Below are 24,328 nucleotides of genomic sequence, written 5' to 3'. Positions count from 1 at the left end.
GAAGATGATAATGCAGCTGGCAAGATGCAGGGACAGTAGTTGCATACTTCGCTCAGAAATCTTCAGGGAAGTTTTAATGGCTCCTTTCCTTCCCCCTTGGGAACTGTAGTGTGTTCTGACATGTTAATGTTGCTCCAGGACTGTACATTGCTGCCATTTTTCTTGCTGTTTTTCAGTTTTTGCATTTATAATGTATTAGCTGAGAATTTGCTATGGAAGTGTGACAAGTCTGCCAAACTCACACAGAACCCAAGTCTTATTTCTCATTCCTGATCTGTATATGACTTAGCATAAAAAGAAAGCAGTGTTCAGATCTGTAAGAATGCAATCTCATTTTCAGGCAGTAATGTGGGTTAATGTATTGCATTAAAGAGCACAAAAGCAATTCCATTCTTTCTAACCACTGACTGTTGGCTCTATATTCAGTAGGTTCATTCAGCAGTCATACATTTATTGGGGAAAACCTTTCTACTTTTATCTTTACATCCTAAATGGGCACATTACTTTTCTTTCAAAGGAAGCTTATTCTTGCTCTGCAAATGACAATCTTTAGGCCTTTGTGTTGGTTGCCGTTTGATTTAGGAAGCATGACTTGTTTATTAACAACATTCTTCATCTTGCTATGATTGGTGACAGCCTCATACTGCAATTAGCTGGCTGTGGAAGAGCTCTTTGTTTGTCTTTCCTTTGCCTGATTATTGCAAGGTAAGGGTTGAGGGTCAGCACAACACAATTCTGGATGGCACTCTGAAGTGTTTTGTTCTTAAAATGGGTGAGGAACTAGGTCTTACAGTATTTACTCTGTGGTTCTTTGCAGTGTCTGGGGCAGTTCATGCTGCTTGCTAGGCTTTCAAGCTAGCAAGGATCCTTTCAAAGCTGAAGTGTTCATGTGTGCAGTTTCCCATTGCACTTCAGACACTGCTAGTCCCGTGTACAGCCTGGCTCACTTTCTGTAGTGCTTGGCAGGGTAATTGAAGCTTCCTTAAATTAAATCTCATCCTTTGCATAATGTCTGAATTGCGTGTTCTGACTGAGTGTTACAGTGGCATTAGGAGAGATACCTGCAAAATGGATGTGAAGCTGAAAAGAAGCAATAATTGGTTTACTCAGCTGGTATAAATAACTAGCAGCCTCAATGATAATTTGTCCCAGCTCTGGCAGTGCTTTATATAAACTCAAACCTAGCAAAAGCTGCCTTTTCATAGAATTGTTTAGACTGAGCTTCTTGTCATTAGCCTCCTTGTAAACTCTTTGCTCTGGCACCCTGGTGTCACAAGCAGTTTTGGGTCTTTCACCTGCTGCCCTTTCTCCTTCCCATTTATGTTAACTGATGTTGTTTTGCCTGCCTTCTACCTGTGTTGGCATCGGACATTGTAGAGTGTAGAGCATCTGGTAACTTTTTAATTCACTTTCTATGGTTAATTTCTCTCCATTCTTCTAAAAGCTTCTGAGGACAGGTAACTTATTTAAGTCTGGATTGGTTTCATTGAACGTTGCCTCATATGCTGACACATACAGATGTGTTGTATAGTGGAACATGTTTTGCTGAACTGTGAACAGAGATAGAAAGAAAGAAACCTTGAGTTCATAGTGAACTCTGGCAACCCTGTGGATGCCTTGAGGGAAACAGGATTGTTATCTATAGTGGCAGTGCTGTATGCTGTTATGAAATGACTTGCAGGTAATGCCTGATAGCAGTAACAGAGCTGCCTGCAAGTGCTTTTTAGCCTCCAGATAGCCTCAGTATTTTAATGGTACAGTTTTTTTCAACAAACAGATGAGATTTTCAGTTCTGTCTTCCTGTTTGAGGAAAAGGAGAACCACCAAGGATTGGGCTGTTTCTGCGATCAGACTTTCCAGTCAGGGTTTTTTTCTAGCAGCTTGGCCTGGTGTGAGGAACCTTTTTCTGAAAACATGGGAGAAAATTTTGCTCGCTCTTAAGTGATAGTTACATGGCTTTCACCAGACCAGCCAGAGAAGACATCTTAGATTGCTATTGAGAAAAGTTGCTGACACCAGTCTTGTAGAGCTTGACTTTCTTTTCTGTTCTTGTGACCCTTTAAGGTATTCAAAATTCACTTTATTTGGGGGAGGGAAAAATCTGACAAAAAATTAATAGCTACTGAAAACCTAGGTCACTGAAAACAGTGTGCTGTTACACTGTGTTTTCTGTGTAACTCAGCTGACTTAAAACTAGCTCATTCGTGCTTCGCTCTTTGAGAAACTGCTTTTACATGCATCGCTATGTAAAAATGTTATCATGAATTCTTGTGCTCTTTTCCTCTTTTCATACTGCTTTTAATAGTTTCTTTGAGTTCTTAGCCATGTAAAATAAAAGGCATGGAGGAGAGAGAAGGTGCTTTGCTGAAGTTTTAGGGAAAGAATATGAAAGTCTTAGCATTTTTCCTCTTCCCCCCCACCCTCCAAGTACCTCTGCCAAGAAGAACAAAAAAGCAAAATGAAACAAAAGCCAGACAGCTCAGGTAAATAGCTTTTCTATTTTAAAAAGAGAACTGGGAACAAACAGTTCCCTGGGTACTAGAAACAATGAAGCTTAGGTTCCTTCACCTTTCTCCTGAACAGAGTCCCTGGCTTTCTCTGGGGAGGGCTGATGAACTCCCAGTCTTTCTTCAGCCACCTACATTAACCAGCCTTGCTGTAATTCAGCAGCTTTAACCTCTCTTCTTCCTGGGCATTTGGTATCTCCATCACAGCTGTGGAGGTAGGGAGCTAGTACCCCTGTGTGACTGAAGGCACACAATGGTGCAAAGATGAGAGTAGCAAAGAGGTTCGCCTACAGACTTAACAATGTGTACTTCATAAGTGGAGGAGGGCAGAGCTATGTGGAGAACCTAAGATGAGCTCACCTTTTCTTAATGTTGGCTGTTCTGCTGTCATAAGCAATTTGGGGCAGTAACCAGTGCAGGATTAGCGTTGCCCTCTAAATGTAATGCTGTGCAGCAGTGGCTTCTATCTTGTGTTTCTGTCTCCTAACTCTAGTACTTCTGTTATAGGTCACTTCCCAAACAAAGCCATGCCTTCAGCAGGAACCTTGCCATGGATACAGGGGATCATCTGCAATGCCAACAACCCTTGTTTCCGCTACCCAACTCCTGGGGAATCCCCTGGTATTGTTGGAAACTTCAATGCCTCCATGTGAGTCTGCCTGCTTTTTTCCTCATCTCTGTTCTTGGGGGAACATGTGGAAAAGGGATATTTGGAAGTTGCCAGCTAGTTGCGTAACCCTACACTATCGAGGGGTTTGCTGTTTCTGCTGCCCCTGAAGTACCAAGCTGTCCAGTTACCAAGTTCAGAGGGGCCAGCAGAATGCTAGTAGGGGTGCAGTATCCCTGAGGCCAAGCAATTGAAGCTTGTGGTGAATGAAAAGCTCTGCCTGGGCGAGGACTGAGTCCATGCTTTTGTTGGTTGCTCAGAATGTGGCCCATAGAAAGGCAAGGCGTAAGCTCTTTTTTTCAGGGAGCCTCTTTTCATGGTTAAGCAACCTCTGAGATGGACAGTGTAGAGTGAGAGGTAGCTGAAGAGTGGATTTAGGGGATACTCCTGACATTCGTGTCATTTATTACTGGTTAATGTGTTGCAGAAAGCTCAGTTTATAGCCAGCTTTGTTATACCCTGCCCTGCTTGCTGCATTCATACTCCAGGCCAGTTAGGCTTAATGCGGAGTAAAATGTGTCTGCAACCTGGAGAAGCATTTGGAAGGAGCAAGGACAAACTTAAATCTTCTAATAGGAAGCAGTTTACAGACAGCAAGAGGCCCTTTCAATCCCAGTCTTAAATAACCACTTTCAAATGTGCGGAGGATCCCAGTGTAACTTTGTTTGACCTTGCATTAGCAGCCATCTTTTATTTAGGCTTCTTGTATTGTCTCGGGGTAGTCACGGAAGAAAGGGCTCACTGTTCTGGAGAGGGCAGTGGCATAACTGAAAGTGACTAAAGTTTGGAATTGGGATGTAAAACTGTATCTGTGGATGCTGGCTCACAGAGCTGATGACTGCTGTTTGTTTTTGTGTTTTCCCATCACCAGTGTTTCCCGCCTGTTCTCAGATGCCAAGAGGTTACTCTTGTACAGCCAACAGGACACGAGTATAAAGGATGTCCAGAAGGTCCTGGGAAAACTGCGCAAGTTGGGAAACTCGTCTGGCTCAGGTAATGGCATGGTAGAGCCTCCTACATCTGGCATTTCTGGTCTGGCTAATTCTGTGTGTGTGTAAATTTCTGAAATGTACCATAATGGGAAGAAAGTGCATGGTTATAATCTACAGCTCATCAAACACTTTCCAATCCTGTGAAAGTACCTTAAGCGTCTTCTGTATCAGAGCTTTCTTTGCTCTTCGGTGGAAAAGAAAGGGGATGGTCTGTAATGCCAAGAATAGCAGCTGTTTTGGATGTGAAATTACAACCCTCAGCCCACTTAAGTCAATTAAAATGCTGACTTTCTCAAAGGAGTCTAAGTAGTGTGTGTTTTTGGAAAGCACTAGTTACTTTGCTATTTTGTCAGTGGAGCAGTGAATGCAATATGGCTACAATTTAGTGCTCTATCCCCTGAGCTCTGAAGGGAAGTGTGCTGGAAGGATGCAGATGAGGAAAAGCCTCCTTGGCCTCCAGTTTACAAACTCAAAGCTGATTACTATCTGACAGTGAAGTCTCCATTTCCTTTTTTTTTCTGTGCGAATGTTTGGTGTAGGATACTTCATCCTCTGCTTTTGTCTGGCAGGATTTTGAATAGTAAGGTCCAAAAGAAAATACTTTATCTTGGGGCCTCACACAGCTCTGTTTGCCCTGAAAACTGAGAATCCTTCCATCTCTAGCTTGTGCGGGAAGGTCTGATGTGCCCTCCTGTCCCATGCAGATGAGTAAGTGACTAGTGTGAGATCACATGGAAGGCTTGCAGCAGAGCTGGGGCATGAAACAGCTCTGCCTGGTCTCAGAAAATTGGCAGGTTTCTCATTATTGCTAGGTGTCTCTCACATGGCAACTTGTTAAGAGTTTTTTGGGGTACTCTTCTCTGAAAGATTATTTCTCTTGGTTGCTGTGTTAGTGCTGCATGCTTCTATTGGAAGTGATGGAAAGTAATGGTTTAGAAAGAAATACAGCAGGGAAATAGAGCAGGGAACACAGCCATTGTGTGTCTTCACCTACAGCCTCAATCCAGGCACATGGAACTCTTTGTGGGTGGTATTTTAGTGTTTTGTGAAAGTTGTCCCTGGTTTTACAGTTGCGGTTTTTCCTAGCTTTCCATTTGAGTGGCTCAGGCAAGCTCCAGGAATAAAAATATCTGACCTGATGTTATGTGAATAGTTTCATGTCTGATGTCCTGAGCACGCTTTAAAATCAGAGATGTTTTTGCATGCTTTCCTGTGTTGCTCAGTACATTGCAGGTCACTTTAAAATAATCTGTATTTTTAGTGACAAGTTGACAGATGTGTGCTGGCTGTACGTACAAACACGAACTGTGCAAGGGATGTCCTGGATGTATAACCCTCCTTTCTCCCCTTCAGGGCTGTGCAGAATCCTGATGTGATCAGATCTGCAGGTGTTGCTGTGGTCTACTGACTTTCTTTCAGCATTAGTTTACAGTTGTCCTTATGTATAAGGGACACTTTTCCTTGCTGGGCTCAATATTCATGTTGCCAGGCTCCCCTCTTTTTACTCTGGGGACTGGTAAGTGCTTTACCTTAATCTGCAGCAGTTTTACGTAGGAGAGGATACAGGGTGAACCCTTTGTGCAGAGGTGGACACACAATGAACACAGCCAAAATGAGGACAGATTTAATACTGGTTTTAGCAGAGCTCTTCAAACCCTTGGTTTGATTTGGTGGTCTTGTGGGAACAAGCCCTCTCCTTTAGAATGGCAGATGTTGTTGTTACTGGGTTTTACACTTTGTACCTACAGTAGTATCTGCAAGTTAACTCTTCCAAAGAGTAGATTGTGGTGTTTTGTATTGAAACATGCAGTGAACATAAGACATGGACATTTACAAGAAAAATACCAAAGCCATAAGATGAAGCTGTTGTTGCTGGGAAGGTTTAAGGAGGAGGAATGATTCCAAGAACCATTTCACATAGGGAGTATTGTACAAGTGGAGAGTCAGAAGACTTATGTTTCTCTATACTGTAAAGACTAGCAGACTGACTGCAAAAATAAGCCTTAGACCAGTCATCAAAGATCATGTTTCTATAATAAAATATTTCAAATGTGTAATAAGAAATCAAGTGTCTCTGTCATTAGAATGACAGACTGCCCATTGTTGGTAGGGCTTGTAGGGAACAAAGCCTGTTTGTCCTTCACCATGATATGCTCATTTAGAAAGCTTCCAACTTGGGGGTCCCTGCTGCCTTCCTCTTGGCTGCCTGATTCATTCTCTGACAGCATGTGTAAAAGAGCATCCTCTACTCTTACAACTACTTGTGTATTTATGCTTAGCAGTGCTTAGATCCCTCTGGAAGGAAGGGAAGTACAGCTGAAGGTCAAGCTGCTGTTGGCAATGAGGTGTGAGATGCTTAAATCCTTTCCTCTCTGGGGCATTTTCTCCAGTGACTGGGGACCTAAGAAGACAGTAGGAGCGAATATCAGGTGTAAGCACACCTCCAAATACAAAAGCACTGCCTTTATATACATGTATTCCCCAATTAGCAGGAGGGTTAATTACTTGATGAGCTAATAATTCAAAACACTTATAATACTTCCTCTGTTCCAGCTCTGGCCTGGATCTGAAGCCTTGTGAATCAGTGGTGCAGACAGATGCAGCTTTGCAGCTCATGTTTCCCCAGTGACTGTGTGCTCCCTTCTGTGTCATGTGGGCTCTGCTGGAGTTTCTGCGCCTCCCTCATCCTCTCACACTGATGTGATGTCCTGCTTCCACACATGCTTCCCACTGCTGCCTCTGATGGCTTTGAAACAGGCTTCAGGAGGTGTTTCTTCTATTTATAGCATACAAACTAGACCTGTGGTATAGATATTGTTCTAATGCCAGTCATGCAGAGCAAATGCTCTCTAAACAGCTTCAAACATCTGAAGCCAAAGTCCTTTCACTTCAAGCTTCTTTAAAACAACCCTCACAAACTAATGTTCAAGGTGTGACTGTTAGTGTTGTCTGATCTGACGTTAGGCATGTGCTGAACCCTGAGGAAGGGAGACTTGCTTAAGATGGCTGAGTGCTTATGCAGGTGCCTGCAAGTCAGTGTCTTGGTTAAAGGCAAGGTAGGACACTAAGATTTTGTTCAGGCAGTGCCGTGCGCTCATGCCAACAGGCTTTGTATCTCAGTCACTTGTTGATGAAATGGAAGATAATCCCTTCAAACAGGGCTGTTTGTCCAGGAGTTTGAGTGGCTCCTGTTCTCTGCGTCTCTGAGCTCCAGAACAGCTCTCTGGCAGAGAGAGAATGGAAGGTGTTATCAGTAGGGACCTGGCCACCCTTGTTTCATGTAGCACCTTTTCTGGCCAGGATGGGGTACTAACTGGTGGTGTGAGGGAGTTCAGCGCTGGCAGCTGTCATGCTGTGTGAGTGCTGCTGTTCTATGGCCGCTTTCACCAAGCCCCGAGCAGTGAAATCTACGTGCAGGCACACACATACCTAACATAATCAATTTTGCCAGCAAGTGCCAGGTGCCCTCTCTTTCCCAGCTCATTACATCTCTGTCCAGCAATGTCACCAAGGTCTTCAACACTCATGATAAGGTAGGGTGCAAAACAGAACAGAGAGTCAAAGACCTTGGTGACAGCCCTTCCAAGAGCATGACATGGCTGCTGGGATTGCCATCTGCAGTAGATTTGGGTCGCTGCTTGCAGGCACTGGATTTGTAACTGACCTCAATGCCATTTTATCAGAGGATAAAGTGTTTGCAAGAAATAAGCTTTCTTCCTGCTTGAAAGATGGAGATACAGCTTGCTGTTGGCTCTGAGGCACACTTTCTTTATTTCTTCCTTCTCTCTACAGGGCTCCCACATAACATACTTTGTTCTGCAGTGCCACAGGGTAATAAATCAACAGGTAAAATTAAAGCCACCTTCTCTGGTTGTTGCTAACAGTTGCACATATAAGCCAGTCTAGCTGGTATTTACTTCATTGCTCTTAGTTTCCAGTGATCCCAAAGGGCATGTTTCTATTTTTCTTGAAACTAACCCAACTAAACAAAAATGGAGCAATGAAATAGGCAGAGGGAAACAAACATCGCCTAAGAAATTGCATCAGATCTTAGGCTATTATTCCACACGTGCCCTGCCTTTCCCAGTTGTTTACTGGATTAGTATTGCTCGTGGTGTAGGAAAAACATCAGCTGGGTGGCATCTTCTGCTGATGTTGCACTCTGCTGCACAGACAGATGTTGGCACTGAAGGAGTTTGCAGCCTGTCTGGTCAGTGCCCATAGTGCTACTTTTATTTTAACAGGTGAAGGATGATGGAGGGCTTGGGCTGAAGAGCAGCCTTGGGAGAGGCTCTCTGGTGGCATGTCTCCTGCTGTATGATTATCAGGGTGGTAAGGGAAACAGGATGTTCTACATTATCTGCTAGATGGCATTAAGGTGATAGCTAAACTCCCTCCTCAGTGTGTTCTCCATAACAAAAATGACCCCACACCCTCAAGCTAAACATTCAAAGTGATTCTTATACCTGCCCACCTCTCCCTAATTAAGCTGTTTTCCTCCCTGACTTCCCTTGGGAAGGATCCTAGGAAAAACCAGCCAGGCTAGAATGAAGACCAACAGACCACATGTCCAGGTGGCCTTCAGCCCTGGGAACACCCGCAGACACCAACAGTGGCAGGGTGGCATTCCTGCCATTGCATGGTTGTGTGTAAATATACAACTGGCTTCTCTGATACTGTGCTCCTTTAGGCTGGGGAAGATGTTGCCACAAACACTGCCCTGTGGTGTCAGTAGAGAGATCTTGACTCGTAGGGGCAGCTGAAAGGCTGCTTTACTTTGTGTTTTCATTACGGGTTACTTGGCATTCGCCCTCAGCAAGAACTCCCCAGGGCATTCCTTGCTGCTGCCTCCCAGCCCAAAACATCCAGCCAGGAAAGGGAGCCCAGGATGGCATGAGAACCAGTGTGATTTCTGTTTTGGTCAGATGCAGTCTGTCCAGGTAGAGCAAGTGGAACAAGCTAACAATACTGGGTACTTGGATCACACAAAGGGTTTTGGAGTATGCCATGTTGATTGGGCAGTTAGGAGATTCAGGTACACATGGCAGTTTTCACACATTTGCCTAATTTTTTTCTTCAAATCACTGAGTCGCTGAGCAGGCACAGACCTGAATGTCCTTAGACTTTTTTTTGTAAGTGAATGGAAGTTGTGCAGGCAACTGCAAATCAGCTAGAAAAACCTTTCCAAAACATTCTTGGAAGGGCACTTTAAGTCCGTTACTACAGGTACTAGACAAAATCTCTGTGAATCCAATGGGTTGGTCATTTTTCTCTGTCCTAAACAGAAACTGGGAGGCTGACAGTCAAGAGAGGTGTAGGTGGAGAAGACTTCCTATGGCAGTGTGGGTCCCAATTTGTGTGTTGCAGTTAGCTGTGCAGCTTTTATTAGCAAGGTGGTATGATGTTTGCTGAATTACGCATTTGCACAGTTACCACTTTCAATAGTCTACTTCTGCTTTCCTTAATATTTTGAAGCCAGAGATGAGACTAAAGTAATAAAATTGTGTCGGTAGAGGTTTACGTGCAAAGGTCTGCTGCAGCATTAAATCTGTTACCAGGACAATCATACTTGTTTCCCATGGGGCTGTCCATGAACTTTCAGAGGCTTCTTTGTCTGTAACAGCGTTGCTATTACATTACTCTGCTTAGAGGTTGACATGGGTAAACAGATACAGCATAATGTGCATCGCTGCCTTCTGATTCTGCAGAACTGGGCTTTGGTGCCTGGGGTTGGTCTGAACTTACCTTCTGCTGCTTTGCTTGAGATGCTTTTGAAGTGAAGTAAGAGGTTTAGAATGATGCCAACTTGGATTCTAGGTGTGTATGGATGTGGGAGGGGAAAGACTGAAATCCCTTTGAAAGCAGAATTGAAAAAAAACCCATGCAGTGTTACGTTAAATCTGGCCTTGCTGTACTGTCTTCATTATACAGGTGACAGGAGCTTGAGAAAAACATTTCTGAGAATCCTATTACAGAAGGCTGAATGACCCTTGTTAAAAACACACGAGGAGAATCACAAGCCTGTGAGCATTGGTTTGCACTGGTGAAGGGCTGGACTGGCAATTTGGTTACTTTAAGACCGGCTAACCTGATGGTGCCAGCTAATGGCTTGACAGCATGCAGGGGAGCCAACAGTTAGCAACACAGCTGTTCCAACAGATACCAAAGAACTCTACCTTAGAGGCATGGTCTTTATCTTGCTGTTATCTTGTCTAGATAAAGATACAATGACAAAGAAAACAAGAATTGCTTACTGTGCTTGTGACAGTATAAGTAATACTGGCATGTGCTGCAGAAGCCGGACAGTATTAAAAAGTTCTGGGTGTTTTTAGTCTCCTAACACTCTTCAGCCTGTCAATGCTGACTTTTATTTTGAACCAGTGAATAAAATGGAGAGCGTTAAGTAAACAATTGCATTTTCCACACTATCCTATTCCATCCCTCTTTTTGTGTGCAACCTTATCAGTACAGCTTGCTAATAACAGCATTATGTTGCTGAAAACTTATGCTCACTATTAACTCAATTTGCATCTCTTTTCTGTTTTCCACACTGACACAATTTCTGGATTTGTTGTTGGTGACTTCTAATCTCAGAATCTAATTCCCTGATTTGTGGAAGATAGCATTTGTTTTATTTAAGCTACAGTCTGAGGTTGGTTCAAAGAGTGTAACAGACTTTTTACATTGAGCTTGGTGTTAGTAGTCCCCTAGGAAATTTGTCTGGTGAAAAGTTCAGCTTTCTCAGGGGATTTCCATGGAGCTGAGCTCTCATGAGAGTGGCTGTTATGAAATTGCCACAGTTGGAGAAAGCCTTGTCCACTTCTGTCCCCCACTTGGTACTGAGACCAGAGTGCCTAGTTCAGATCTGTCCTCCTGTGTCTCTCAAGTTAATATTCAGCATTGGAGCTTTCTCTAGTAATAATACGTTTCAACTTCAGTGTGCATTATGAACATTTACCACCTAATTTTTACAGCATTCCTGAGCTAAATAAACAAACACCTGCTAAGGAACTGGAGCTCTCATTCTGAAACACAGTAGGATGTGGCAGTTTTCATTGTAGTCAGGATGCAATAAAAGGTGATGGCTTTGAAATATTGTTTCACCTAGGCAAGAGGATAGAATACTGCTTGACTAACTTTTTTGAAAAAATCCATGAGAGTTCAATTCTTGTAGGCAGCCTTTTTCATAGGAAACAGATGCTGTTCTATTTAAATATTTTTGATCATAAAATAAGTGAGTGTTAATGCCAGGATCCTGGCTAAAATCAAACAACATATTCTACCTCCTGTTGCTAAATTTCTTTGCAGTTTCAACAGACTGCACCATTCTTCACGTCTAATTCTAGGGGTTTTTAGTGTTGCTGTGTTTTACCAAGTGATGATTGTGTCTTGAGATTATTTTTTTTATTGAGGTTACAGGTTTTATGCTTGTCTTATACTTTGCGTATATTTTGTTTCCAAAATTCTGGGAAAATTCCTTTGAAATTAAATGCAAAAGCTACAGAATAAAAAAAAATTGCATCTTTTAATGTATTAACTGAGTGTTAATATTTAACTGAGTTTGTTAAAACTACATATTGCTTATGCCTCTGTGGCATGAGATCCTCAGCTGATTAAAAATTGGTGTAGCTCATCTGTTAGCTGAAGATCTTGCCCTAGTTTTTTTTTTATGCTGTCCTGGCAGCACTGAGCTATGTGTATAGGAGATTCAAGCTGATCTATGTCACTCGTCCTCTGTGAACAGCTAAAGTTTCCTTCCCCTTCAAATTTAGTTTTAGTTTTAAGGATGGTGCAATAAAAGACCCTTTCAAGGAATTTTAAATAAGACCCTTTCCTGTATGTTCTTCCTCTCCCTGAACCTCTCTGTTTTTTTAAGTGTATCTTTTTAGAGGCAAATTCTACCTGAGTTAGTCCTTAGATGCATTTTTGGCTGACACTGGCAGAAGGTTTGCATGACTACAGACAGCCAGAACTTATAAGCATAAACTATTACATCTCAGGAGGTCCTTTCCTTGTAGTCTATTTTAGCAAGTGCAGCTGAAACATAACTGGACCATATCTGAGGCTGAGCATACATGTATGCCAGAAGGGGATTTGCTGATGGGGCAAAGACAGCTTGCTGCACAGATAGCAGTATCTCAAGTCTGAGTGCTTGTTCTGACCTGTGCCAACCAGCTGCTTAGGAAAGCAGCAGCTTTTGTCTACACAACAAAATGCTACTTCACAACAGTAGTGCTTTGCCACTTCAGACAAGATGCAGCCATGAAAGTGAATTGTCCCAACAGCTCTCCTCATAGCAAAGGCACAGCTGTGTGAAGACATGGTCAGCAGCCATCAGATATCCCTGCTCAGCTATGTTACTATCCTGCTCTGTTCACATACTTGCCCACTGCCCCAGCAGGTGGGGAAAAGTGTGCTGTAAAGCCAGAGAACAGAAATCAAGACAGTGGAGTAGCCCTTTAAGACCACAAGTGTCTTCACCTACTTGGTCACTTCCTTATTTTTTTTATGTTATCTCTTGCTGCTACCTGAAGAAAGCGCAAAGAAATTTACCAGTCCATCCATATAAATAATGCTCAAAACCTCTCCAGCAGCACACACACTTTTTTCAGGTTAACTGCACTGCTTTGGGACTCTAGTACACAGGACCAGGTTCCTAAAACCACAAGAGGCACTGCTGTTTTCTGTGTCTACTAGTACTATTCCTGTCCTCCATGTAAAACCCAGTGGACACCAGTATTGCTGCAAGTACTCCAAGGTGTATTTTGAGCCAGCAAGTTATGTCAGTACTGAAGGGAAGGAATGGTTAGTATATTTGCAGACCAGAAGAACACCAACCTGAAGGATGAGCTCCTCACACTACCAAGGCAGGATCTGAGAGTATCCCTATGCGAACAGCAGTATATCGTCGCACTTAGGATACAAGAGACACGATCTCTAGCCAAGACTTTATGGGAATTTGGGCAATCCTTATCTACCAAGCATCTGCTTTTCAGTCTTTCCCGAAGATTGAGAAAGTTCCTTAACTATTTTGAAGTGCTGTTGCTCAACAGTCTGATTTACAGTAGTGGAGGTGCTGAATCATTGCAAAGGTTGCCCTAAACTAGGCAGAGAAAATATAATCTCTTGTTTTAGTGCTGAAGTTTGAATTTCTTTTTTTGTTTTCTTCCTTTGGACTTGAGTCTTAAAAGCAAAACCAAAGTACTATCTATAAGGATAACTTCCCAATTACCAACTAAACTGAAACATAGGGAGCAATCATGGGAGACTGAAATAATTTAGATGTAGGTATGTTTTCAGCATAAGTAGACAGTGTTTCTATTTAAACTAATTGGACTACAATGATTGGCTTATCCTTATTAATCTTTAGCATTTTTTGCTGCTTCTTGGACTGGTTTGACCCTTTGTTCTGGAGGTGGCTTCTGCTGTTGTGCACTAGATGAGATGTGTTAGGACACGGCACTAAATCCAGAAGTAACAGGTCTTCCTGAACATATGGGAAGAAAGAGCCACTATGATCTGCTGACTGCAGACTTGATATCATGTTAAACTTTAAAAGTCAGATGTGAGTCAAGTTCCCCAAATCTGTGATGAGTGAGAAGGGAGCTGTGGCAGGGTGAGGCTTCACACCCAAGAGAGAGGTGGGTTTTTTTTCTCTTCTCATCAACTTTTCAGTGTGAGGCTAAACAAATATAAGTACAGGACACTGAGGGCTGTTGGATCCTAGGCAGTTCTGCCTGCTATTTTGCTTGAGGTTCATCATTAACTCATGCCAGTTTCATGGGGGAAGCCTTTCAAACTGGATAGCTAGTGCTGTGATAAGTATCAAGTAGCATGATACTGCTGGGGTGCTTCTGCCTGCTTGTTTTGGGGCTTTGAAATGGTTCTGATATAGGTGTCTTCTGTTTGCATTTGAACCAGCAGTCTCTTAGATGTACGCTCACATAGCCAGCTCATGAAAACCCTTCTGCTGTTAGTAATGGTCATTTGAGTAAAATGTCCAGTCCTGCTTTTTCCTGTGACTTGAATTTCCACTGAATTTAAGGTCACTTGCTGAAGTACAAGGAATTCTGGATGGGGTCCTCCGTGGTCACAGTTCACACTTTGCACTTCTGCTTAGCTCCATGCTTTTTAATAGCATAATGTCATTCTTTGCAGGTTCACACCAATGTTTGCCATTAGAATAGTGATATGTGGCTGGATGTGACCATGGCATTTGGTTTCTTGTCTGTTGATTTTTCTTCTAATGTATTTTACTGTGTCTGAGTTGATGTTTTGAAACATCTAAAATCTGTGCATTATCTGGGGCGTAATGTTCCTAGTGCAGTCAAAAGCTAATCTTAACAGCAAACCTCTGCTTTCTGCCCCTTCAGAAGCACTTACCTTTCTCTGAGCTGGATTTGACCTTTAGAGACCTTCTTCATAGCCCATACCAGCCCTAAACATGTTCCGTATACAACTCTTGAAAATAATTTTGTTGCAACAATGAAGTATTGTATCTGGTCATGTCTGAAGTCTGTCATCTCTGACTGACAAGCAAATTCAAAGGCTGAGAAATTTTAAGTTTGTCCTTAGTTTGTGAAAATTAGCACGAGAATTTTCAACCAGTTGTAACTACCATGCGATTTGGAGCTCTGCTTGGGATTTGCTTCTTAAAGCAATACAGTGAAGATACTTAGGATGTTTCCTTTAAACCTGCTTCATTTTTTGCATTGTTAGAAGCCTGAATATTTTTTCTACTTTTCTCATTGGCAAGCTGTACTTCAGTGTTCTGTGCTGAATTTGCCTTGCAACAGGGAAAGATGCCAGAGTATCTCTTCTATGGTGTTACACAGGGCCTATGGAAGTGATTGGGTGTGTCCCTTCGTAGACAGAAGCTCTCCAGGCTGTTTGAAGGCAGGACTGCTGGTGACCAGCCTGTGGCTTCTACGGCTTGTGTCTTTGCTTTCTGATCCAATCTTTCTGTTGTCATGTGTGTTATACATGAGGAGAGGGCTGATGGCATTTGGGACTTAAAGTACTACCCAAAGAGAGGTATGAGCCTTGCATTTGCTGCTGAATTTCCATGCAGGTTGGAGGTGAGATCTCAGCTGGCTTAAATGGGCTCTGCATCCTTGAAGCCAACATACCCCTGGTGAAGGCTAACTGAGGATTGGTCTCTTGTGCGTGCACTAGCACATGGTGTCATCTGTGCTGCCTGCCAGAATGACTGTGCTGGCCACTATTTTTAAAGCTCTTCTAAACAAAAATGGTGACTCGTAGAGGAATGGAGATGGTCCCAGCCTTTGCAGTCCTAAGATGAGAGGGAAAGCCTGAGCCTGTCACAGAAGGTTTCCCTTTCTCCCAGGAGAGATCGTAGCTGCTGGAGATGGACGGCAGGCTGCCTCCTCTCTACTCACATCGCTGATATGGCAAATAAATGAATACAGCGCGCTCTGGTCAAGTGAGTGCTCACTTGGCTATTATCTAATGTCTGCAGAGGCAGCACTGCTATGTGTCTGACGGACACAGAGTAGAGAACTGTAGCCTACCAGAAAAACAGGTCAAGCCATGGCTGCAGAAGGAACAGCACTTCAACTGTGAGCAAATTAGGCTTGTATTTTCACACTAGCCAATCCTGCACAACAGGCCTGCTGAGCTGCTTGATTTCTTGTCAGCAAGTCAGGGTATGGCTGTCCAACTTGTTCAGAGAACAGTTTTAGCTCCTGCCAGTTTCAACAGGGATACAGGCAGCTCTGAGAGCTATTTCTGCCACACAGGGGGAAGAGTGCCTTAAAGAAAAAAGAAAATTAAAATAGAGTAATTGCTTTAAAAAAACCCCAACTTAATCATACTTTCCAGATGTGTTGTCCAAAGTTAGGAATATAACGAAGGCAGATGAAAATTTGCTGCCTTGCCAAGCCCACCAAAACTGAAAGGTTTGCTTTTCACATTGTAGATCGGGGTCATTGGCTCAGTAGGGTACAATGCTGTAACAGGCTTCAACATTAGCAGATTGCTGTTTCCTCTGGAAGATTGTCAGTTAACAAGTCATTCAGTCTTTGGTTCCACTGTTGAACTTGTTTGAAAGCCTGTTTTTATTTTTATGGGAAGTAGCTTCGGATACCTTTTGGCTGTAAATCACAGTGATGGGTAATGAGTGTGAAAATCAGTTGAGGTGTTCAAGTGCACCCATCATGTATTCTTGAGGAATGCTTCCTAGATACTTCACTGAAAAATTAATACAAAATTCCAGTATACAAGGTAGTTTTGCCCCAGCACTTGGTTTGCCTGCCCTGGTTCTCCCACCATGTGAGGGTTTGCTGAATGCTAAGGCAGGTTTCTAGCCAGAGTCCTCGTAGCAGTCACATGCACTACTAATAAATGCTTTCAGCGGCTGGAGCTCCAGCTCTTGGTCCCAGCTTCAGCCCCTTCATGTGCTTGTGTCTTGCAAAAACTGCTTCTGGGAGTATGACTGGTGAACAAACGATGCCCTGGGTGAAGCAGGCCTGTGTGACTGGGGAGACTTGTGACCTCGTCCTCTGGTCATGCCCAGGCGCTGTGGAGCGGTGTTTTACAGGCTTGACAGCCAGCTGTGCAGTCAGGCTGGCATGGATGTCTCAGTTATTGCCCTCGTGTGAGTGTGCTATGGAGGTGCTGCACACCCACCTCCCTTGCTGTGGAAGCGTGGGTTCATCTGAGTGGGGAACTGGGTGCTGTGAACTCTTTGTGCATGGAGAAGAAAATGCCCTATTTGCTCACTTACCACTCTGCTTTGTTTTTGCTCCTTCTGTTAACTGGTGGAGACAGATGCTTCTGCCTCTATTGTGCTGGGAACCCACTTGTCCCCTTCAGGTACTTGTGGAAACCTGCTGACTCTAAAAAAGAAAGCTAAAGCTTCTCGTGCTCCATCCTGTCTCAGTTTCATCTTGCTGTGATGCCTTAATGCTGCTGTTATAAAAATGATTGGGTTGCCCTATGAGCAGTGTGTGTGATGAGAAATGAAGGTCATAATTTAAGACCAATTTCTCTGTTGCGTTGATGCTTGGCTGTGAGGAATACTCAAAGGCCAAAGGCTAGTAAATCCTCTAGCCATAATGGATATACAGAAAATAACATAATTGGGTTTTGCCTTGCATGTTCCATTGGTAGGGAGTGAAATCTCCTGAAGATAAATAGTCATGTTTGTAGGTGGGACACACTGCTCCGCTTTCGTCTTAGCTTATGAATTAACTTACAGCATGAATCCCATTCTCCCCCTTCTTCACCCAGTTCCTTGTAGGGACTTATGGCATGTGAAGCTGGGAAGTAAACAGTAGATCTGACTGTCACATCATTTTCGCTGAGCTTTTTAGTTTTAAACTGGCTGAAAATCTGGTTTATTGTAGATTATGGGCACAAAGCCTTTGGGCAGAAACCCCACAAATTGAAGTCAGACATGGTAAGCTTTGTACTCTATGGTGGACTGAGATATGTTGAAATACCACTTGCATGCCTTTTATTTTTAGAATGCAGTGTGCAGGATATGAAAACTGTAGCCACAATTTCCGTGGGGTTTTGTTTTTCTACCCTATTGTTCAGTTTTAAAAGACACTGCACCATTGAGTTTCCGGAGGAAGGTATGAGCCCTCCGTGCTTCCAAGTGAAGCAAGAAAAAATGGGAGAGAAGTTTGAGTAGAAGAGTGTTGCTCTGCAACCTCAGGCTTTTTTTGTCCCACTTGCCTGTGGATCTTCCCAGTATTGCTGGAAACAGTAACTGCTTACTGTGGGACCTGTCATGCTCATACTTAAAGTAAGATCAGCAAATTAAAAAAAAATGGAATGGAGACCCCCACATGGCACTGACTTGCTATATTTTATAATGAACACTTTTTGTTTTGCTGTTCAATTTAACCAATAATGTAACAAGCATGGAGGACCTTTGCTAAGGTTTCCTTAGCAAAGAAAGGAGGTTTCTTTGCTAATTCATGTGGATGTCTTGAGCTCTTTGAGTAAGCTTTTTTTTTCCTATTGCCACAATGATTCTCAAGCAAGGAATGACCAGCCTAGCTCTGTGCTCAGGCATGAAGGTGCTGGAAGAGGTTGAGCTGTCAGGAAAATGTAAATCTTAAAAATATTTAAAACAGCGTGTCAGTCCTGTAGGAGATGCTGCGCAATGTGAAAATCATGAGTTTCTAGTTTCTATGCCTAGAATTCAGCCCCGAAGGTTGGTTTGAACTGTGTGGAAATGAAGGACAGCTGTGCCTTTCATGAAGTCAGTATCTGTGAAATGCTGCCATGTGTGATTGTCTAATCCTGACCTGTGACTTCAGAGAGGAAGGGTGGTTTTGTGGTTAAGGCACAAGACCTCCAGCTGTGGGAGCTCTCTGTTCTGGTGGAGGCTTCCTTACGTGACCATAGGGAGAACCTTTCTCCCTGCCCCATGTGGGAAATGGACTTCTCCTCTTCTCCTACTTGTTTCATGTTGATGGGGACTGTCTCCTGCTCTGTTGCTGTCCAGTGCCTGAGCTGGAGCTAGGTAGAACAAAAGCGTTTCAGCCTCACTGCGCCTGCTGGCATTGGAGGTTATTTGCATAGTTTATAAGGAAAGCTTCTGTTTACATTCTCTGCTGTTGCTCCCTTGGTCAGGACTGAAACTAGAAAAGTAGTCTACCATGAGGACAAGCTACCTCAGCGTTTTTTCTGCAGAATGTGCGTCCCACAACCGAATCAGTGAGATGGTTCACATCAGATCTGACTGTCTTGAGTGCGGTTGCTCAGTCTGACCTCAAGTTCATTGCCACATTTGTGCCTGGGGCTTGTGTCAGTTGCTGGGATCCGAGGTTTCAACTAGGAGGCTGTACCCTGTGGTAGTGGTGAGGGGAGCCTGTGGGACTGTGGCTCCCCTGGTTTTCTGATGAAGATGAAGGGGACGGGGAAGGAGAGGCTGCACGTCCATGTCAGCAAAAGTATGTGGAGAGACTTCTCTTCAGTGTGCTGCCTGGATGCTGCAGCTACATTGCTCTGCCAGCCAGCTTGCCACAGCTGACTGTACCAATGCTCTTGGTCAGTCTCAAGCATGGGAGAAGACGTGTGAGTTAAATCACGTTTGAGGTGACATATTTTGTTTCATGTTTTTTGAGTAACTTGATAGTGTGTCTGAGCTTTTATGGCAGGAAAATATTGCAGTAGTAGGCCTCCGGTTGTAAAATGTGTTCTTCCACTCCAAATGTTTGCATTATTAGGTAAGCTTGGTATTAGTCTTCAAAAGACTTGCCTGTTTCTTTTGTTTTCTATTTTTGGAGGAGTTCTTTAATGCTCTCGCATTTCCGTAAGCCCTAGTGGGCAAGCAGACTTGGAGGAGAATGGCTGTTTTCAAGAGGAAACGTCTATTAACTCTTGTCTTTTTGAAGTATCCAGGGCAGGAATTCAGACTGATTGCAGTATTCGGTACTTTTCTGTGGTTTCACGTGCAAGTCATTATGCATGTCTCCATGACTGAAGGGGATTGTGTAAGACACTGAGCCACAAGTGCTGGAAGTAGGACCAGATGGGGTGGGGGAGAAAATGCATGGTAAGAAAGACTGGCCCTTTCCTTAGGGCACTGCAGTGGGATCATGGTATTTGGATTCAGTCCCTTGGTCTCACAGAGCTTCCATGTGGTCTTGGACACAGAAGGTTATGACCAGTGAGCAGAGGTTCATGTCCAGCCGGCTGGAAGCCAAGCATTGTCCCACAAGCAGTTTTGGTAACTTTACGTTCTGTTCCCTTCATGTTTTCCTCCTCCAAATGATGATGAAAGCTCCTTCAGATGTTTGTAGGAGTTGCCTTGGAAGGCAGCTTCAACTTTCAGCAAATTCTAGCGCTGAACAAGTCTGAAAATCCTTGGCATGACAAAAAGGCAGGGGAGAAATGCCCTGTTAATACTGGGCTGGTTAATTACAGCCGTGGAAGATAGCAGGCTCTTTGTTACTCCCCATCTTGATTATGGACAATCCAGCAGAAATCTCAATGTAGTTCAGGTTGCTTTCCTGAAATTACCTATAGAATGTGTCTCTGACCAAGAAAATCCTGCTTCCGTATGACAAAAAAACCCACCAAACTAAACCCACAAACAAAAAAGCCTAGGCAAAGCCAAAAGCAAAACAACAACGAGGAAACAGAAAAATCTTGAAAATTTTTCTTGGTTACATTTTTAAAAGGGGTGTGTGTGTGGCCCTTTAAGAGGAGCTTGAAAAATATTTTAACAGGGACAGATTAAATGAAAAAGCTCGCAAATCTTATCTCTGCATGCCAGTGTGCCTTCAGCCAGCCATCCCTTTGTCCATGCCAGTTTCCGAACTGTTGATGATCTCACCAAAAAATAAACAAGCTGCAGAAGTGTTTAGGGAGTTCTGTGCATTTAGGAAGTACCCAAGGAATGGGGGTGGGGGGAATTTTTCCTCTAGTTGCGGTAAAGCAGGGGTGCTTTAGCCTCTGCTGGAAAGAAAAGGAGGGGTTTATGTTATTGCAGAAGCCGGCTCTTTGCCCAGCCTTTCCCTGGGCTGGGAGAGGGGATGGTGGTTGATTTTGGTGACGGGGTGCAGTGGGGCGTTTGCACAGCGCGATCAAAACCCGTAAATTGCTGAGTGGTCCTGCTGGAAGGGGGAGAGGAGCGCGAGGGAGAAACTTTTGCCCCAAAGTAACCTCCGCGTCGCCTCAGCAGAGGGGAGTGATTTACTTTTTCGTGTGGAACAGAAGGCAACAGGGAATTTGTAACTGGATATGTAGATGAGAGAGCAATGACCGTCAGTAACCCCGCGTGCTTCGTGCCGCAAGAGCAGGGCGCGTGGCTTCCTCCCCTCGCCAGCTGCTCCGCCGGGCCGGGCCCAGGGAAGCAGAAGTGGCCGCACCGCCACCTCCGTGCTGCTGCCCGTGCACCCCGGGTGCCCAGCGTGCTTTCTCCTGGGGTTATCACATGCCGAGCTAACGACAAACGTGAGGAGGGGGAAAAAAAAAAAAAGTAATGTTCTGTTACAGCTTTTTGCTATAGGAGGAAGGTGCAAACTCTTGGGGCTCCCTTGCATTACTTTACCTTCAGATCTCATTGTTTGCGATGGCCTGTGGAATCCTCTCTTCCTAGAGCAGAAAAAGCAGTGATACCTAGCTGGTGACTTAGCTTAGCCTGGGAATCTTCACCCCAGTAAGTCCTTTGAGACTTGATCTCTCAGTTCCTCCTGGCATAGCTGCTTTCCTCTTTGCTACTTATTGAAGCATAGTAAAGATAGAATTATCCTCTCCCTTTAAAAACAAAACAACCCAAGACACTGTGAAGGTTAACCTGCTTAAGCTCCAGGTTTGTGAACTTCAATAATGTACATGGATTTTAATTTCCAGATGGTTCCCCTCAGCTGTGATGGAAATACAAATTTGTTTTAAAGCCAAGGGCTGAAAAACCCAAAAGCTTCACCTTCTGAAGCCATTGGAAAGAAAATAGAATTAAAAAGCATTTGCAGAAATTTTGCCAAGTGGTTAAGATTGCTTTCTAGATGTGTGTGTGATTCTGTATCGTATCTGTATGTCTGCATGTGTCAGACTTCGAAATTTATAGCAGAGTACATTTGCTATTAACATAATTAAATACAGGCTAGTAAATCCCTCAGTGAAACACATACCAGTTCAGTCCCATGTTCAGTAACAACACAGGGATTAAGTGAAGCTGAATCTTTGTGCGAGGCTAATGCTGGTGTAGGTTTTGCCCCAGATCAGGGGGAGCAGCCTGGTGTGCCTTGCTGCTTCTGTGTTATGTATAAATTGAGCTGAAGTAATGATGTTAAAGGGAGTTGGGTTTAGAGGTTTGGGGTTTTTTTTTTTGAGATCAAGACATCATGGATTGATACATCTGAAAGTTGCCAAGCTTCAGAGCACTTTGCCAGCAGCTCCTCTTTTCCCTTTGTGCTATGATTTGTGTAATTCCCTCTCCATTATTTGTCAGCTTTGCTTTTCCTGTTCAGAGCTCTCACATGAGCTTCCTTTTGGCTTTGCCCTGACCAGAATTTTGCTTGTTTTGTCACTTTCCAGACTTGAAACTTCGGGATTTCCTGGTTGACAATGAGACATTCTCAGACTTCCTCCATCATAATGTGTCCATGCCATCATCTGCAGTAGAGGAGCTACTGGGCGCAGAGGTCAACCTCCAGCAGGTAAAGAGGACTTTCAACCACTAACATAATGCTTGTCTGTTGTTTGTTTAACCATAGTGCCAAGATCCACAGTGCAAGACACCTCTGTACTAGGTGTTGTATAAACACAGAGGAAAATGTAATCCCTGCTTCTCTCTTTCCTCTTGCCCTCAATTTACTGTCTTATTTGGTTGTAAGCTGTAAAACAACTCTAAGACTTAGATGCAAATGTTTCATCTATGTAAGAAAATACCCTAGTACCCTTCATGCTAAACTGAATTTCTTCTTTCCTGTTGGTTTTTTTTTTTTAAATTAGGTTCCTAGTGCTGTTTGAACTATTTTGTTTTGATTAGAAATAAAAATAGGGTGGTTGTTTGGTCACTCAGCATGGACTCAAGCAGGGTTTATGTGCATTATTCTACTTTAAAATCCTGTGCAACGGAAGGAGGAATGCTTTTTGGTCTGTGCCCAACTCTTCAAGATGGACAGTAAACTTGCACCTTATGTAGTACCAGAGCGTCCTCATCTCAAATGAAACTCCTGAGTACTCCCATGATTGCCTTCATAAACATAGGCAGCGGTGACAGTGGGCTGGAGCCCCTGTTTGGGATGGCTGTCTGCCATTGTCAAGCTCAGAAGTGCTTTTTGCTAGGCTGGATGAATTAGTCCATCAACATCCTTTCTAAGACAGAAGTACGAGGTGGTTGCTTCAGACTTCAGAGGAAGACCTGTGGTTCTCTTAAGGTAGTGCAAAAGGTGATGTGCAAAAGGAGGAGGAAATCCGTTCTGCTTCCCAACTCCAGATCTTTTCACTGAAGTGGAGTTGATAGTCCGTTCAGACTTTGTTTTCATGTAGTTACAGGTGCTGGCCCCCTTCACACACATTGTCCTGTTCTTCAGTGAATTCTGTCAAGCCATCTCTTTCAGTGCAGTTTGATTATTAGTCCCACAAGTTAAGGATATGTTCCACTAAAAAAAGTAAAGTGGGGGGAAATTCTTACCCATTTTAGGCTGTAAGTTTTGTTTTACTTGAAATTAATTTGCCTGAAATTCATGCTAGATTAAAACAGAATCATGCTAAGAATGGTTCTGCAAGGATAAGAAGGCGGCTTCAGCGACAACAACATAGTCATTCTCCCTAAGCTGATGGAAAGGCGGAAGGATTTTCAAAGAGGCAAAAAAGCTAGCTCTGACCTTACATTGTGTGACTGCTATATTCTATTGGTTCTATGTGGGAAAGCCAGTGGAAGGGGAAGAAAATCTTAGCTTTTATCTACATAATGTGTATCTGAAGGGTGGTGAAGGGGTAATCACTCGGCTAGTTCTTGCTTGAGTGCTTTAAGCTTTGCTCTTGTTTGTGGAATTCTTTGTGGATTCTGCCAGGACACTGGGAGTGGTGGTGTTTAATCTTAACAGGGGTTTATGCTCTGTGATGGCAGGAAGAGCTAATCTAAGCAGCAGGGCAGTAAGCTGCAGAGGAAGGCAGTGGCCCACCAAATCGTTCTTTGAGCACTTTTCTAATACAAATACCTGAGAGGCAGAGCTCTTTCTTCCTGCAGGATGACTTTATCTGACCCACAAAGTGGACCCCTTTGATTTTGGTGGAGATCTGACCTCACTACTGAGCTGCATAGTGACTATAGTATTAATAGGCAATAGTGGTTTAGTCTCTGGCTGCATGAATGCATCATGGCTTCATTCAAGGTCATATAGAAGGGCCTATTTAGAGTATGCAAACCTCTCATAGCAAATACAGCCTTCTCCAGCAATGTTAGTGTCCTGTGGTTGTTCAACAAACCTAGAAGTTGCAATTTGCAAGCAAATAAGGAACTGAGATCACCAAGGAGATGAGACTGTTGTTGTTAACTGGTGTTACTGTAGCGACAGTACTTCAACATGCCAGGTAGGGTCATGGATAGTGTATAGTGAATACAGTACAAATACATAAAAATGGCCAAAGCCTTGTCTTGATGGGCATATTGCTTCCTAGGGCAGAGTGGCTCAACCTTGTGTTTCTCTGAAAGTGGCAGTTGTACTTAGAAG

At 43.5% G+C, this 24,328-nt stretch overlaps 1 protein-coding gene across 6 annotated transcripts in view; it reads left to right on the top strand.

The window, feature by feature from the left end:
• The window catches only part of ABCA1 (ATP binding cassette subfamily A member 1), a 97,446-nt gene that overhangs the window by 22,655 nt on the left and 50,463 nt on the right, over positions 1–24,328 (top strand). For all 6 annotated transcript variants that reach the window (XM_054810799.1, XM_054810798.1, XM_054810793.1 and 3 more), the window contains 3 exons: positions 3,015–3,156; positions 4,046–4,167; positions 22,185–22,306. In XM_054810799.1, the coding sequence (XP_054666774.1) occupies positions 3,015–3,156; positions 4,046–4,167; positions 22,185–22,306 (386 nt within the window). The remainder of the gene's footprint in view (positions 1–3,014; positions 3,157–4,045; positions 4,168–22,184; positions 22,307–24,328) is intronic.

The sequence above is a fragment of the Grus americana genome, chromosome Z, assembly GCF_028858705.1.
Source record: "Grus americana isolate bGruAme1 chromosome Z, bGruAme1.mat, whole genome shotgun sequence".
Taxonomy (NCBI): Eukaryota; Metazoa; Chordata; class Aves; order Gruiformes; family Gruidae; genus Grus; species Grus americana.
The sequence above is the reverse complement of the archived record's forward strand: the minus strand, read 5'-3'. Positions and strand labels throughout refer to the sequence as shown.